Below are 17,290 nucleotides of genomic sequence, written 5' to 3'. Positions count from 1 at the left end.
AGGTAGTGGATTTCAGCATTGAACCCAAATGAGGATCATTCTGCTTTCTGTTTGGATAATTTCCTTGAGAACCAAAACACCAAATAAATAGGACATCATGTCCAATGTTTTTGTAATTAAGAGTAAATAGGGACTCTGATTGTTATCAGTAAAAATTATACTGACATTTGATTTGAACATGCTCACTTCACATCTGGGACACATATGAAGTTTATGAAATTTACTTAAATCTGACAGTTGTTTTATTAAAGCTCCTTATACACAGTTAAGTGCAGATATCAAACGTGTGTTTGCAATTAAAGATAAGAAAGTAATTTAAGTAATAGATAAAACACAGCACAGTTCAAATAGCTCTCTACACTTCTAAACATGGTGTAGCTGTGCACAAAAAGCAGGTGAAATGAATCCAGTTTACCTCATGACAGAAAACAGAGTAAAAGGAGTGTGATTTAGTTGCACACGTGACACACGGGGGCAGACTGTCCCAGAGCCCTGCCACAGAAGGCATGCTTCTCTCTGTTCTTAGGTGTATAGTCTCAGTAGAGACAGATGACCTTGTGATTCAGAACATAATGAGGAAAGACTTCAGATATACGGCACCAGATTTTATATACTTATAAAATGATTATTTATATAATGGGATTCCCATTTTATATTGGATTCTTAATGCCGAGTAAGGACAGAAGGTAGTCAGAAATGCATTTTATTTAGCCTATACCATTTCACACATCCAAGCCAGAAGAAGCACAAGTACAGTTTAATTATGGGCTCTCTATTCTTTCTAGTGCAAGGACTTTACTCTTATTATCAGCTTATGTATCCTGTTTTGAAAGTTGCCACAGAGACCAGGAGAAACAAATGGACAATGTCTGTAGTTTCTGTTGGTTAAATAATGTCCCACATTCCTGGATTTCCTTCTAGTTAGCTTCATTAATGTGCTGAACCTACCCATAGAATTAATTAACCTATACTCATGCCATATAGTTTGCAGCAGTGAAACAGAATTATAAACTGGAAAAACATAAACACATTCACAGATATACAGGCTATAATTCATGAAGACGTGTACTACAGTTCTGCACTTACCACTGAGCACTACATAACCTTAAAATATTTTTTTTCCAAATAGGATAATAAATTGTAAACTTCAGTGTCTGTCTTTAACTAAAATTTTTACAACATTCACATGATAATATAGCCCACAACACAACATGCACTTAAACACAACATTAGTATTGAAGTATGTCTGAGTTTCTAATTGTATTAGTCAAATGTGCTGTGACATCACATGGATGTAATATAAGGCTCCCATTGCTTGTGCATTTGAAGGAGGACTGAACATTACCAAACAACCAACAAAGAGCACTCTGTCAATCCTCCAGAGAGAAGACCAGCAGCTCGGACACTACCTCTGCCCGGTGAGTACATCTGACAAAAATATGCATAACAAAAAATGAAGGAATTTGTTAGGAGATAGAAGCTATCCATCTGTAATTATCAGACATTTGAGTTAAGTTGTTTGGAGATAAATAAGTGATAACTTTTGAGGATTTTGATGAATAGATTTCCTATTAGATCTAAAATATGCTGAGGCTGCCAAACACATGCCGATCAAGTGATCAGCAGTAGGCATTCATGCGTGAGACAGGATAGTAGACTGTATTGTTAACAAGCATTCTTTGCCTTAAGGAAAAGTCTTCTCACATTTATTATCAGGGATAGTATTTAAAGATACAAAGATATTTAAAGATATATAGTGTAGCATGTTTCATCAACTACTTGGTATTTGCGCTATTTTCTAATTGTCACTCACTATCACAGCATGAAACATAGTATTCACACTATAGTGTGTCTAGCAGGGCTGTGTGTCAGATGATATGAAAACAACAGTCATATGTTGTTGCACAGAAGCCAAACACAGACTCACTGTTATTGTGCACTGTGTCTAATTGTTTTTCTGCACATATGCAGTTTAGTGAAAACTTGTTACATAATAGTCAATAACACTAATGGAGTATTCTAGCAACCCTTAACAGAAATGCACATTATTACTTATTGTAACATAACAAGTACAAAGAAAATGAGAGGTTATTTGAGGTTAGTTGAGGTTAGATTTGGTTTGTGGCACTAACATGTTTTACTTCACAGAACAAAATGGGACAAAACCAAGACAAAGTTGAAGATGGAGAGCAGATGCCAGGTGAAGAGCTTGTGGCATCAGGCATAGAATCTTCAGAAGGCCATCACATAGGGGATATAATGGAAGGAAGCTCCACCGATGAGGAGACTGCTTACACGGAGGAAAAGACAGGGGAAACAGATGCTCAGAATTTTGGACAAGACAACCAGAAGCCAACAACATCTATAACTGAGAATTCCTTGCGGGAGAGTCCTTCCACTTTTGAAGAGGTGAGAGTGGGAGGGGCTAGGGCAGAGCGAGGAAGACGCAGGGTACTGCATGTCCATGAGACAAACCAGAACCAAAAAGACCATATGAGGAGCGAGAACATCAGAACTTTGAATCAGATCAATAAGACCAGACAGGGTCATCCATCAGCAAACATGGAGCAGCAGACTCAGGGAAAAGTCCCAAATGAGGCCTGTTTCATTCCTGTGGATGGAGACTCTCAAGATTTAGGTGTGATGAAGATGAAAAGAAAAGGGCCTTCAGCAGCAATGGCTGAACTATCACTCTCCCAATATCCAGATCAGATGGACATCTTGGAGGTTGAGGTCAGAGAGGAGGGCGAAATAACAAATTCTAGAGAAACAGTATGCCACTTCAGAGACAGGAAAGAACTAGCTCAATTTAAACCCAAACATCCTGTGAAAAACATAGCACAGAAAGAGCCCCTATCAGAAATGAGCCGCACCATTCATGCCAACAGCCCAAAGAAGGTCACAGCATCCACTACAAAGGGCAAAATAGTCATACTTGATGAAGCCAGCAATTTAGGTGAGGAAATTAACAGCTCTTTCAAAAGAAGCAATGCAAATGGCCCTCAAACTGGGTCATTGAAATCAAATATTGGCACAGTGCCTACAAAGCAAACAGTGTCCCCATGTCTAGATGAAACACAAGAACCTGGCTCAATTCTGGAGAAACTCCTAAAAAGAAACAAGACAGAGGCAACATCATCTCTTTCCAAAATAAAAGAGACTGCTACAGACAACAGCCATGCATTGGATAATATGGAATATTACAATGCTGCTCCATTGTCCGTAGAAGTAGCTCACCACTCATGTGACAAACACAGCAAAACAAATCCAACAAAGCAACATGTGATCATAAACCCGATGCTTACAGGTGACTACAGTTCTCCAGGTGGGCACTGTGGTCAGCCAGCAGTGAGTCAAAATGCATCTAACAGCTTGAAATCACACCACAATGATTTTATCCCTTCAGATATGCCAAATGCCAAAATAATACCCAATTCACATGGGGAAAAAGGATGCAATATGAATGTTGTTACAGATGACGTGTTTGAAAGTAACTCTCCAACTATTGGTGCAGATATGTTGCCAAAAAAAGAAGCCACAACTGTAAGAAGAGTAAACGTACAATCATGTCAATCCCAAAAGGCGAAAGATGACTCTGTGATAGTCAGGGACAAACCACGAAGTGCCCTTAGACCCCGGCCCGTCTCTGAACTCATAAGAGAGAGCATCCAAATCCATGAAAAACTGGTGCAACAGGAGAGGTCCAGCCCAGCCGAGATCAAAGCCAGTGAGCATGGACAGTCGGTCAGAGTGGCACAAATGAAGGCAGCCTTTGACTCTGCACAGAAATCTTCGGAAAAAAACATTGAGAGGAAGCCATCTATGAGAAAAGGTAGGCCAATAAAACATAGAATTTATCTTTGTCAAATAAATAATAGTTAATTTCCATATATAATATGGCCAAAATGAATTAGAAAAGCCCATGCAATGGCTTAGGCGACACATAAAAACCCTATTAATTAGCCTAGAGACCTAGGTTGTAACTATAGGTCTATTTTAGGCTTAACCCAAAGCACTAATTTATCGGCTCATGTTTAAGTATATGTCATTCATGACTCACATTGTATTGTTCTTTTATGTTGAAATGAAGGAGCGGTGGAGGTGTGACATGAGGTAGGATCATGTATGCAGATTTCTGCTGCAGGTGTGATTTATGAAGTGAGGGAGAGCATACAAAAGTTTTTTTTTAAATCACAATTTATTTACTTTTTTTCCGTAGGTGAATCTTGTATTTTATCTGTGCATAGGCCTACTCTTACAAGTAGATTTTGATGCACTCTTTTATAAATGAGGCCCCTAACCTGTGTTCAGGCACACCTGAGCTCTCAGGTCTTCAGACCACTATCAGACTGCAGCAACATAGATACAGTAGCATCTAGTGGTGTTATGTGAAAAATTTAATGGAAGGAAGCCTTAAAGAATACAGTTTCTATGCCAAATGAGGGCACATACATGTTGGCCAACACTAATAACACAAGTCTATTTGTTATGCTTAATGATTGTGAAGAAAAAATATTAAAGAACAGCTTGGCCCGTGACCACCTTGAAAAAAAGACCAGCTACTGAAAGTGGTCTTTTTTTACTCATAGATGCATTATATCACAGATCACATCATTCTTAATTTCTGCATACTGTGCTGCTGAGCGCACTCACAGCAATCAATGGCAATGGCTCCATACAACCATGCCAGAGCAGGGGCGGAACCCAATGCACATACTTGTGTCAGCACTCCCTCAGCACAGCACCAGGCGGCTTCTCCTGTAGGAATCTATCCGGATACTTTCCAAGCTGTGTCCTAACACTACCGAGGCAATCGATTTGTTTTTCTTTCAGGAGGTAGGTTCAAAAGAAATTCCGACATTCTCTTAAAATTTTAACCTCGGTGCTATAATTGTTTCCAACTGCATTTTTGGAGCGATCAGGAAGGAAAGTGCTTGCGCTAGGTTAGCTAAAAATCAATCGGGACGCACCATACTTGTTTAACTACTTTTCAACAACTCGAACTGACCTACAAGCTTCACTACCCCAGTTTTTATGTTATCCTCGGAGGTTTTGTGAATGAGGAACGATGAGGTGAGATGCCTTGTCAAAGCGGGCCAAAATGTGCTGTAGATCGCACGATGGGGTGGGGGCATAGTACGGCCGTTAGCCTCTAAATATCACCCGGAACAAAAAGTTTAATGTAAGTGAAGTAGCCACAAGCAAGAACACATGTTTAATTTATTGTTACATTGTGTAGTTGCCTACGTGGTGCTCTAAAGCTCCGTCAGCTAACCTAGGGAGTAGTTTCAATTTCCAATCACGCGGTGTGTAACAGGAAGTCGGACAGTGGCGCACCTGAGTTAGTTTTATACCTGTAATCTGCCACATACACAATGGGCAGACACAGCAGCGACATGACACAACAACAGGAGACTTTTATGATGGGATTATGTAGGCTTGGTTCCAGCTCTGACATTTTGCTTATTGTGGGGAAAAATGGGGAAAGGTAAAAGATAATGCCCTCAAGAAATATTTGATATATTAATATGAGAAAAGAATAACGGGGTAAAAAATAGCCTACTCTGCTTACTATTAACGATATACGTAAACTGAAAATATATGATATAACTTTTTCAAAATTATTATTCTAGTCAAACCCAGTTCTTGTGATGTCAAGTATTTTTTGTCTTCTAACTGCATAAAGTCACATTTTATACTTCATATTACAGAAATGAAGTAAAATTGTGTTTAGTTCTTGAAACTTTATAGCCCCAAGAACCAACCAGACATGGTTATTATCTCTTTTACCAGATAATATCAAAATTCTTGTTTTGAATTTACAGAAGTGGAATCTGTATTCTCTCTTTCTTTCTATTGATTCTCAATGATTCTCAACCTGGGTGTGTTCAAAAAGTGAACTTTGAACAAAATCATGTAAGGTTACTATTAAAACACAAATTACAGATCTAATTGCTATTGCTATGCTTATCTAGAAAATCACAAAGATATTTTTTCCAAATTCATTAAGCCCTAATATTGTCACAGAAAGCTGTCAAAAGTTGCACAACTTCCCAACAAGAATAAGGTGATAATCCTGCACATTTTGTGTTCAAATTTATATATTTGAACCTGAACCTAGAATTTACAGGCACATTTAGTACATTTCTAATTTTCTAATGGATTGCAAATATGATCTGATTATTAAAAAGATTATTAATTGTCAATATCGCCTAGGCCTTCACCACTTCTGTAGGTTTCGAACAGTGTTTCTGGGACCTCACATTTTCCTTCTGACAATGGTTAGACACACAACATTCACAACATTTCCAGTTTGCAGGATATTATAACTTACTGCCCTAATAATTAACAAACACATTTTCACTGTACAATATTTTTCATATACCAGGGGTGCCAGTATTTGTGATTATGAGTTGAGAGTGACATAGGATTTAGTATTAAAAGTATGATGTGATGATCAGAAATGTAAAGAGGTTTAATTTAAATAGTATATAGCAAGTTAATGTTGGATTTTCTTCAGCATTCTGGGTTTATTGATAGAACAATAGGTCCTATTGATTAATCAGTAGATTGTTTATTAGTCTACCAATTTTTTATTTTTTATTTTATTTTTTGTAAATAACTGTAACTTGATTGAACACTTATTTTTTATGAAATCCTGTGAGCTTGAGTGTGTTTTGCTTTTTCTCAACTAACTGATACATGCCCTTTTTCAACTACAGCCCTATAGAACAACATCAAACTCACAACATCTAAGCAGGAGTATACCATATGAGGAGGTTTATTCCTCCTGTGGTCTGTTGGGGATACTGCTCAGGCCACAGGAAGAACTTCCTGCTGGTGTGGTCTACTACGTATTCTGATCAACAGACTTGCCATTTGGTTTTTGACACACTTGCCTTGCTGTCAGGGCAGCTGAATGTCATGAATTTTATTTCTGTGTGGAATTAATGGAAAGGTACTTTTATGCTCACCTGCATAAAAAAAGTTGTCATTTCCATGTGACCAACAGGTTTGATTAGGAAGACGGTTTGGGCATCGAGGCATTTAAAGTGATTTGTATGTCAGTTATTATTGTTTCAAACATCATTAAAGGTGCATTGTGTAACTTTTCTGGTGGAAGGTCCATCAAATGTTTTCTCCGTGGAGATGTTATTGCTTCATCTGTATGTCAGCGACCTAATGGTTACTCAGGACTGCAAAGGACCTATCAAAGTTGGACACACTGGCAATCTAGCTTCAAAACACTTTTGGGAGGTGTTGTGTACTTGTTGGTGGAAGGGGACACTTACTATATTAATTGTGTGTTTTGTGTTAATAAATAAAAGTAATAAATAGTTGTATTAAAAAGTCTGTGACTGACATTTGATGTTTTATTAGTAATTTTTTTTTATTTTTGAAAATTCGCCAAATTTTAGACCTAACTGACAATGTTCTTGAAATAGGCCTAAAATAGGCCTATATGAACATTAATCATAAAATATATTATGTATATAAATATATAAATATCATTAATAATAATAATGTTACCAATACTTATCTGTGTACTTTTCTGATTTTGTATCTGTATGCTGTTTTTCAGATATGAGTTTTGTGAGAGTGAGCAAATATCGTCACGTCTTTGGCCAGACGGTGAAGAATGACCAATGCTATGATGATATCCGAGTATCCAGGGTCACATGGGACAGTCATTTCTGTGCTATCAACCCTAAATTTGTTGCTATAATCGTTGAGGCTAGTGGTGGTGGAGCCTTTCTTGTTATTCCTCTGCACAGGGTAAGCACACATATTTACTAGGCCTTCTTATTGTATTTAGACCTGTAATAGAAATTATTTTATAAATGATATTTCCACTGCACTGTCTGAAATCAGTCTGCATGGTAATGGTTTGGGTCTTTTGCTGATGTGTGTATATGCTTATAGTATAATTATATTGGGCGTCAGTTACCAATCCATGTGCTAAACCGTGAGTGCCAACTGAAAAATGGCTTGTGCAATTAGTGGGCATATTGTGTGTGATACCATTGGGAAGTGTGCATATTATTTCTGCTGCAAAACTGATATGTAAATGAGAGCAGTCAGAGAATGCAAGTTTGCGTGCCTCTACTCCTGTGGGATATTGAATTTTTTAAGTGTTGTGCAAATTCACATTTGCCTTACTTCCCAACATTTCTGCATAGCGCTTGGATTACGGAGCATCTGTCGTGAAAACTTTCAACAGTAGGTTAACCAGCGTTATCCTTTCTGCTTTGGACGCGGGATGACTGATCATCCCATTGTAGGATTCATGTACGTGGTGACAGGACCCCATAGTTCCCATTCTAGGGCATGTTTTAAGGATATGGGACAAGTCCAGTTTGATGGACAGCTACTGTGGAACATTCTGGTTCAGTGGAAGAATTGTGGAAGTCAGGGCCAAGGTATCGCAGGTAAAGAGTTTATATTTTATTCCTGCTACTTTGAAAACAAAGTGGTATTATTTTATCTGTCCTTGTAGCCCATTTTTAAAGCCCTTTAAATTAATATCAAATGTCCTATAGTTGCACAAAGTACAGCATCCTGTGCAAAATATTTGCACTTAATTGTCTGTTCTGCGTACTATATTATCATGCAGTTTTACTCATAGTTGTTTGGCAGGTGCTACCAGGCTTATTACAATTTCATTTGCATTTTTTGCTCATATTTTTTGCACATTGGTGAAAATAAGGTACAAGGTCATTCTTTCGGGGCTGTCGCTGGCACCAAGAGTGTTCAGCAAATGCCAGGGGGATCAGAATATTCTATTGCATAGATGTTTATCTGGTGTTCACAGGAACACGCAGCAAGAGACACTTAGACAGTGCTTAATCATCTCACTGCCCTATATGTCAGTTTAAACCATGAAAAGAGCCGGCTAGTACCCAGACAACTCACAGAATATCTGGGGTGGAGCATAAACTCCATCTCCACCCGGTGCCTCACACTATTTCATCAAGGTGCGACTGTCATGTTCAGGACGTGCCTTCACCTTTGGTCTCATGGTGCCAGTAAATTCTGTTGATCATCTGCCTATTAATAATGAGAGATTTCCAGCGCTGGCTCACAGCACTACACTTGTGCCACAGACAACACCTTCATCGCAATGTGAAGGTGGATTCAGATGATAATTATAGAGAGCAACACCAGGCTCTTATCTCTCCAAGCAACGCATGTTCTGCATGTTGTCAACGGAGGGGCCGACCTGTTGTCACAAGGGAATCCTCTGTATGAAGAGTGGGTTCTCCTCCCACAGGTGGTGGAGCAGCTATGCCGGAGATACGGTCAAGATGCTGTTGATCTCTTCACCTCGCAGGAAAACGCAAAGTGTCCGCTGTTCGTCTCCTTGACTGGACCAGGTGGCACTCTGGACCTGGCCCATGAGAGGTAGAATTTTAATGCCACTGGTCTCCGTGCACATGTTATTGAAATTATTCAGTGTGCTACTGTTGAGAGTGCTGTGAGGACCGACAGATTACTTCTTTCCAATGTTCTGTGTCTGATGTTCTGGATGCCCTTTGTCTCCGCCCTTTTGAACCCTTAGTGGCTGTTTCTTTGACACATCCTACTTTAAAGGTGGTTTAGCTTCTTACGTTGACGTGTGCGAAGTGTGTTAGTGAAATGCAAGCCTTGTTGATTAGACCGACATGCTTGCTGTTTGCCCCTGGGTTATTCAAGGTGCCCCTGTGCCTCAACCCAGCCTTTGTGAAGAAGGTGGATACAGCATATAGCTGTTCTGTTTCAGAACTTGCAGCTTTTCATCCTCCACCTTTCTCCTCTTCTGTGGAGCATCGAGTTCACTCCCTGTGCCCCGTCCAGGCGTTGAGGGTGTATGCTATACAGCTATAATAGCTGTATAACAGCTGGTCTTAGAAAGGCAGATTAGTTGTTTGTGTCATGGACTTCTTCTCATTTGGGCAAGCCAGTGTTCAGTCCAAGGCTTTCACACTTGATTGTTTAAGCCATCTCCTTGGCTTACACTTCATGTGTCCTTTTCAGAGGTGTGTCCATCCGGGATATATGCGGTGTATCCAGTTGGCATCGCTGCATACCTTTGTGCAAATCTATAGACTTGGATGTCTCTGGCCCTTCTTTGGCACAGTTGGTCCTAGAACCAAGGGTGTCTGGCTCCATTTAGGGTCACTTGTCAAGCATCCAAGTATCCTACTGCTTCAAGAGCTTTATTTACTATTTGGAAGTGAGCCATATCTCTTATAGTGAAACACAAAACAGCGTTAGAAAAAGAACTCTGAACTCTGAACTTTGATAACAAAGGGAGGTGTTTCACCTTCATTGCCCTCTTTGCAAAGCAGTAAGAAATTTCTTTAAAATGATTACATTAGGAGGAGGCTGACTGTATCAGGAGAGGGGTAGAGCCAGAGATACAGTCATCCTGTCTGTCAGATGGGGTTTATGTTAAGTAATAGGGCTGTGCAAAAATATTGAAATATTGATATGTCGTATTGTTGAATTTGATGATACAGTATCGATATTGTGAGCTGCTGTATCGATATATCGCCAAGAGGATTTTTAGGTGTATTATACTATATTATTTTGTTGCAGCACTATAGTTTTGTTGCTTGTTCAGTGGAAGGAAACTCGTTTATGCGACACATTTGACATTTTCGCTCTTTTGAGGATTAAAATGGGTGTGTTTTATATTCAGTTTGCATAAGAAGTGGTTTAAAAAAGACTTTTGGTATCACAGCCATGATTTAGCCTTTAGTTTTTATTGAACCTTATTGAATCGATTTGAAATATATTGTATTGAATCGTATCGAATCGAAAGCTCACAGTATCGAGATACATATCATATCGTAGCCTATGTATCGAGGTATGTATCGTATCAACACCTTCAGAATGATACCCAGCCCTATTAAGCATATTCATTTACTCATAGGAGGAAAATTGAGCTTCATCTTCTTTAGCATCTCTTTTAGAAATTGCTCCACTTTTAACGTGTTTAGCTGTTTAGCACATGAAACGATAAATGAGGCCCATAGGCACACTTGGTGACTTGAAATACAGTTTTACTGTTGACAACTTGAGTCTGTAATTAGTGTAAACAAGTGCTTGGACGCCTCAATCTGTCAAACCTGTCACACGGCAACTGATTCAGTTTTGGAGAGGGTGATGGCCCCTTTGTGAAAGTTTATTCAAAGAGGCTTGAGTGAAAAAAAATTGAAGGCTTTTTATTCTGACACATAAGCGGTTTACACATCCTCAAAGCTCCTATATTACGCAAAATTGAACTTTAAGCGTGTTGTATCATTGCAGTAAATAATTAAGATGCGTTGTGTTGATGTGTACGCTACGGTAGTTCTGTTCTTCACATTTTTAACACTAAAATGTGCAACATTAATCGTCCTATAATACATAAAACTAACTCTTGTGAGCTTTGAGCCATATTAGAATGTTATTACCTCATCAAAAACACGTGGAGCTGTTTTGTTTCATTCACACATGTAACCCTTTTTTATTAGTCTGTCTACATCTCCAAATCTCAAAATGCTCTATTACACCTTATGATGTCATGAAGCTGTAATTTTCAAGTTATCAGATACCTTTTTATTTTTTGGTTCAGTAGAGATTGGCAATTTCAGGTCTGAAATTATCTAAATTATTCGAGTGAAGATGTGTGGAGTTTAAAAACATAGTGTAGCATATGACATCAAGGTGGAACAGAGCAGAGTGTTTTTTGTTTGAGAGAAGAACCTAAATATACAGGGTTTGTGTGTTAAACATGGGTGAATAAAACCTGGTATGTTTTTGATGAGGAAACAACTTTATAACATAGATCAAAAAGTAGCATAATATAGGCTCTTTAAAACTCACTCCATAGAGCATAATCTGTGACCAGTTTAAAATATAAAATGTAAAATATTTGGTGAAGTTCTAAACTGCTATTCATTCAATTACTCATTTGGATCAGGGCTCTACTGCTGTGGTGATACTCAGAAACTCTAGTATTGCTAGTTTTAAAGGTGTGCAAGATGGACATCTTTCCCAAACTTTGGTTACTTTAGGCTAAGGATCTTTTCTCTGCCTGGTTAACACTGCATTGTCGCTTCTCCCTCTCAGTCCTGCTGACTGCAGATTTTACCTTATATGGTCATGTAGAGCTCCCTGTCTGACAGGCTTCCAAGACCATTTCTTTCCTGCTTTGCCATTGGCTGGTCTATGCCGAGTCAGTACTTGTCTGAATTCTAGGATAGGCCTGGATCCTGAGAGCGGCATAGACAAGAGAATTATGCAACAATAATATTCACCTCTAGAGCTGAAAGATTAACCACAAAACACAACAGAATTACAACCACAAACTTTGCTGTTATTTAATTTACTATTATTCAGGTAAAATGATGTGTTATGCAGAGAACTACAAAGACTAATCTCCCAAATTTACTCTCAGTAGTACTCCCAATATTTGCAATATGTGTCAAATATTGTGCAGTGTGTTTCAGTGTGCTTTAACTGAACCTTTTACACATTTTAGAACTTTCCATTTCTCAGAGTAAAAGGTTTTATCTGCTGTAGGGCATTTCTTGTTTGTTGTTTTGGGTGGTACTCTAGCACAGCATTCTCAGACATTTTGGTGGTGTGTGCATGTGTGGATCACATGTTTAGTGGCAAAGAAAGTGTGTAGCTGAAAAGTATTGCTCATTCAGGGAGCACACAAGTGTTATAGTGTTTGTGATGAGCCTCCAACACTGATTCACTCACTGTATGCATTTTCTTTTGTGTTGTTGCATAGCAGCTGTTGTTTTTTTGACCATCTATATTTTCTTTTATATTTTACTGAAAACAGCCGCTATATAACTTTAAGTTCTGGTTTTGCTCTTTAATAGTTGGAAATATGTGCTGATTATTTGTAGTTTTAACAAAGAACACAGAACATAGAAACATAGCAAATATCATCTGACTACATACCTTACACAATAGACACAAATAGACATAATCCCATCAATTGTGAGATATTTTGTCCAATATCCCTAAAGATAAAAAAAGCTAAACAGCTTTTAGGTTCAGTTTTTTGCATTTTTGCATTTATAGCATAGTTGTCAAAAGTATTGAAAATTAGACGCTAAACAATACTAAAACTGGTATAGAAACTAAATGGTAATTTGAGCAAAGATCAGTACTAGAGGACAAAATTTCACATTTTCTGATCTAGAAGTTTATCAGAATTGATATAAAATCACAAATAAAGCAAGTATTTGCTAATTTTGCTAAAAATATATATATATATATATATATATATATATATATATATATATATATATATATATATATATATAATATGGCACTTCTATTAGTATTGCTATTAGTATTGCACAATTTGTTTACAAAGTAATTCAAAGTGATACCGCTTTACTAACACCCACTGTAATATATAGAGTACTTCATTTTCACAAATTGTGAAGCACAATTTGTTTACAAAGTAATTCAAAGTGCACAATACAAACAAATAAAAACATGCATTCTCTTTATAAAATTACCATTAAATAAATATAGCAATATGGTTCTCTCTATTTAAACTGTTTAATCCCATTGCCATCCATTCCAGTCACTTATTTTCATCATTCTGTTCATTCATTTCTGAAATGCGAATTGAGAAATTCTTTGTCCTGATCTGTTCTTTTTTGCTTTCCAAGGAACACTTGAGGGACAGATAATTCCTATATGATATGTAAATTAGGGGTGGGTGAGATTATTGCAGTATTTTTTGGTTTGTCCAGACAAAGTTCTGACAATATGGCAATCCATCAAAAATGTATTCAATGTGCCTATAAATAGTGAGGTTTAAATATTAATAAAAATGTTGAAGCCAAAGTTGTTAGATCCAATCCCCACAAGCTGGCAAAGGGCCTATTACGCGTAACTGCGCATGAGTCCTTCACTTACCCAAGACACAAATCATGCGCATCCTGTGCACACAAAGAAGTAGTGCACAAACCAGGAACATATAATGGTAAATGGGCAAAGCCTAGCGCACATAAAATGAGTTCTTCATAGAGGAATGAAGTACTCTATATATTACAGTGGGTGTTAGTAAAGCGGTATCACGCGCCTCTCCCCTTGCGATGCGGTGTGATTACCACTTGTGGTTATATATTCTTTTTATTGCTGTGCATGCATAAGGATGGTGTGTGTGTGCGTGCATGTGTACGTGAGTGTGTGAGAGACATGCAACATGTTTAATAGTGTATTTCTGGACGTACGTATATGTTTTTAATTCTATTTTATATTCTGTTAAATTCCAGACAGGAAGAATTGACAGTTCACATCCCACGGTGTGTGGACACAAAGGCCCAGTGTTAGACATTGCTTGGTGTCCCCACAATGATAACATTATTGCAAGTAGCTCTGATGACTGCAGCATCAAGGTATGTTTTCCAGCAATACTAGTATATGAATGTTAAAACTTGCCAAGTGTGCTTATGTAAAACAATGGTGTGCAAGCACTTGGGATAGGATGAGGCATGCATTTTCTGGGCCACTGACCACTGTCACTATCACACTTAACTTGTTAATGACACAAGACACTCTACTGCAGTCCAGACCCTGGCATCATATTTTTTGGCTAATGGTGCCATCTACTGGTTTGATGGCTACATTTACTTTACACTAATGGATAACGTTTACAGATGATTTGTATAGAAAAAAATAATAAAATGAATTTCATAAAGTGTGGCCTTCCATATTATTATTGTTATAATCTGAATCATTTGATCATTAATGGAGTAATATTACAAATAACACTGACCCACATGAAAGTATGAATACAGGCTGTTATATATATAGTCTAGATTAGTCAGTGGTTCTCCAACTGTGACAGCTCCTGGTCGTAGGTGAGGTTCTGTTTGTTGATTTTAGTCCTCTTTCCAACCTACTATAGTCATGTTGAAGCCATACTTAAGCCCTAGTCTTCTTCTAGATCTGTTTTGCTTTCGAAGTACCACTAAAAAAAAAAAAATTGTTGCACAAACATGAATAAAGGTTCTCTTATCTTATTTTCCAACAAATTCAAAATTTATACTCTTTCAATATTGTAGATATGGGAAATTCCAGAAAATGGGTTGCTCTCACCTCTAGAAGAACCTCTTCTGGAACTGGATTACCACTCCAAGAAAGTGGGCATAATCTCATGGCACCCGGTAGCAAGTAACATTCTTCTGAGTGCAGGTAGGAGTCCTTATTGTATAGAATTTATAAAATGACGTGAGCAATTTCAAACAAACCCAGAGTTTTGTTCTTTTTTTCCCCATTCACACATGTTTGAGTAACCCTTTTATTATTAGTCTGTTTACATCTGCAAAGTTCAAAATGCTTTATTTCACCTTATGATGTAATGAACTGGTAGATTTCCTTTTGTTCAGTAGAGATTGGCTGTTTATCATTATGAATTATCCAAATTATTCTAATGAAGGTGTATGGAGTTTAAAAACACAGTGGAGCACTTCCTGTATTACCACATGACATCACAAGGTGATACAGTGTGTGTGAGTCTGAAGTGTTTTCTAGTTGAAAGAACTCAGCCTAAATATGCAGGATTTGTGTGTTAAACATGAATGAGATAAAATATAACTCCCGATAGGTGTTAGATGAGGAAATATAGATCAGAAAATACCATAATATGTTCCCTTTAAGGACACATTCTTACTTACTTACTGGAATTACTATTTCCACAGGTTGCGACAACATCATTGTTATCTGGAACTTGGACACACAGGAGGCGCAGATTGAGTTGGACATGCACCCTGATCTCATTTACAATGTTTGCTGGAACTTCAATGGTAGCCTTATTTGCACTGCCTGCAAAGATAAGACTGTGCGTGTTATTGACCCTCGCGAAAACAAGATTATTGCTGTAAGTATACGGAGTACTGAAAATGTTTATAACATGCTGATAAAAATTAACTGTTAACTGAAGATATGTTCCTATTGACCTATATTTACCCCCCTCAGGAAAAAGAGAAGGCCCATGAAGGCGTTCGGCCGATGCGAGCCATTTTTCTGAAAGATGATAAGGTGCTCACCACTGGCTTCAGTCGCATGAGTGAAAGACATGTGGCTCTATGGGACAAGGTAACTATTTCACTACATTTGTATATTATTATCGATGGTTAATTGAGTTAATTGATACAAAAGACTGCAGTCAGGACTGCCAATTAAACTTGATATTACACCTGTGCTAAGATCTCAAAAATATTGTTCTGACTATCTAATTTACATGAGGCACGTAGACACCTGTTGATTTAGTTTAGTTTATTTATTTAATGAGATGGAGACAGTGCACAATGTTTATTAACCTTCAATAATGTTCCACCCTGAAGGTGGGTTAGCTATACCTTGTCTGGAGAGTTTCTATAAAGCAGCCCAGTTACGAATACTGATAAATTGGTGTGACCCAAGCTGTGAGGCTAAATGGAAAGACATTGACCAGTCATACTTTGATGTTCCATTACAATCTATGCTTGGTGACCAACCTTTACTAAAAATACATTTAGATTCACAACTATTACCACCAATGATAAATGCACCAATTAATGTATGAAGTAAAATACTTAAAAACAAGAATACTGAACAAAGGGCCAAAATTATACGTGGCCAGCATTTGATTCAGAATTTCTTCTAGCAAAAGTATATAATTGATTTCAACAATGTTCTCAAAATGGTATTACTAGCTATTGGACTATCATTGAAAGACATGCTGAAAAGCTTTTTGGAACTTTCAAACAAGTATAATTTGGAAAAGCATGACCTTTTTAGACATTTTCAGTTGAGACACTATTTCAATAGAAAAATTTAATTTACTGCAGAAGAGGGGGCTCTGGTAAATTATTTTCTAGAAGCATATAAAGGTAATGCTCCTAAGAAACAAATAGCCATTGCTTACAAATGTCTACAAGCATCAAAGAACATTTCTAGTAAATATGTTAAAGACTGTGGTAATGTCAAAGCAGGGCATTTTCACATATTTTGGGATTGTGCTAAGATCACACCCTACTGGACAATGGTGATAAAAGCTATTCAGAGTATATTCAGATTAGACCTGTCATTAGGATTTACTGTCTTTTTCTGTAATATTGCATGTGGAACACAGAAATCAGATAACTATTTCCTGATAATGGCTTTCTTTGCTCCATCCAACAGTACTGACAAAAGATATTTGTGTAAAGATGCACCTGTATTTACTGACTGGATCAAAGTAGTTAATGAAATTTATGACATGGAGAGACTGACATTTTCATTGAGACTTTCTACTGTTAAATGT

General features: G+C 37.6%; 1 protein-coding gene across 1 annotated transcript in view; it reads left to right on the top strand.

The window, feature by feature from the left end:
- Positions 1 to 4,694: 4,694 nt before the first annotated feature.
- Positions 4,695 to 17,290, top strand: part of coro1ca (coronin, actin binding protein, 1Ca) — an 18,070-nt gene continuing 5,474 nt past the window's right edge. The window contains exons 1-6 of the mRNA XM_020935387.2: positions 4,695 to 4,836; positions 7,583 to 7,776; positions 14,277 to 14,399; positions 15,069 to 15,198; positions 15,705 to 15,883; positions 15,982 to 16,101. Of these exons, the coding sequence (XP_020791046.1) occupies positions 7,585 to 7,776; positions 14,277 to 14,399; positions 15,069 to 15,198; positions 15,705 to 15,883; positions 15,982 to 16,101 (744 nt within the window). The 5' untranslated portion in view covers positions 4,695 to 4,836; positions 7,583 to 7,584. The remainder of the gene's footprint in view (positions 4,837 to 7,582; positions 7,777 to 14,276; positions 14,400 to 15,068; positions 15,199 to 15,704; positions 15,884 to 15,981; positions 16,102 to 17,290) is intronic.

The sequence above is a fragment of the Boleophthalmus pectinirostris genome, unplaced genomic scaffold, assembly GCF_026225935.1.
Source record: "Boleophthalmus pectinirostris isolate CB_2022bp ecotype Guang Dong unplaced genomic scaffold, ASM2622593v1 HiC_scaffold_4, whole genome shotgun sequence".
Classification (NCBI taxonomy): Eukaryota; Metazoa; Chordata; class Actinopteri; order Gobiiformes; family Gobiidae; genus Boleophthalmus; species Boleophthalmus pectinirostris.
The sequence above is the reverse complement of the archived record's forward strand: the minus strand, read 5'-3'. Positions and strand labels throughout refer to the sequence as shown.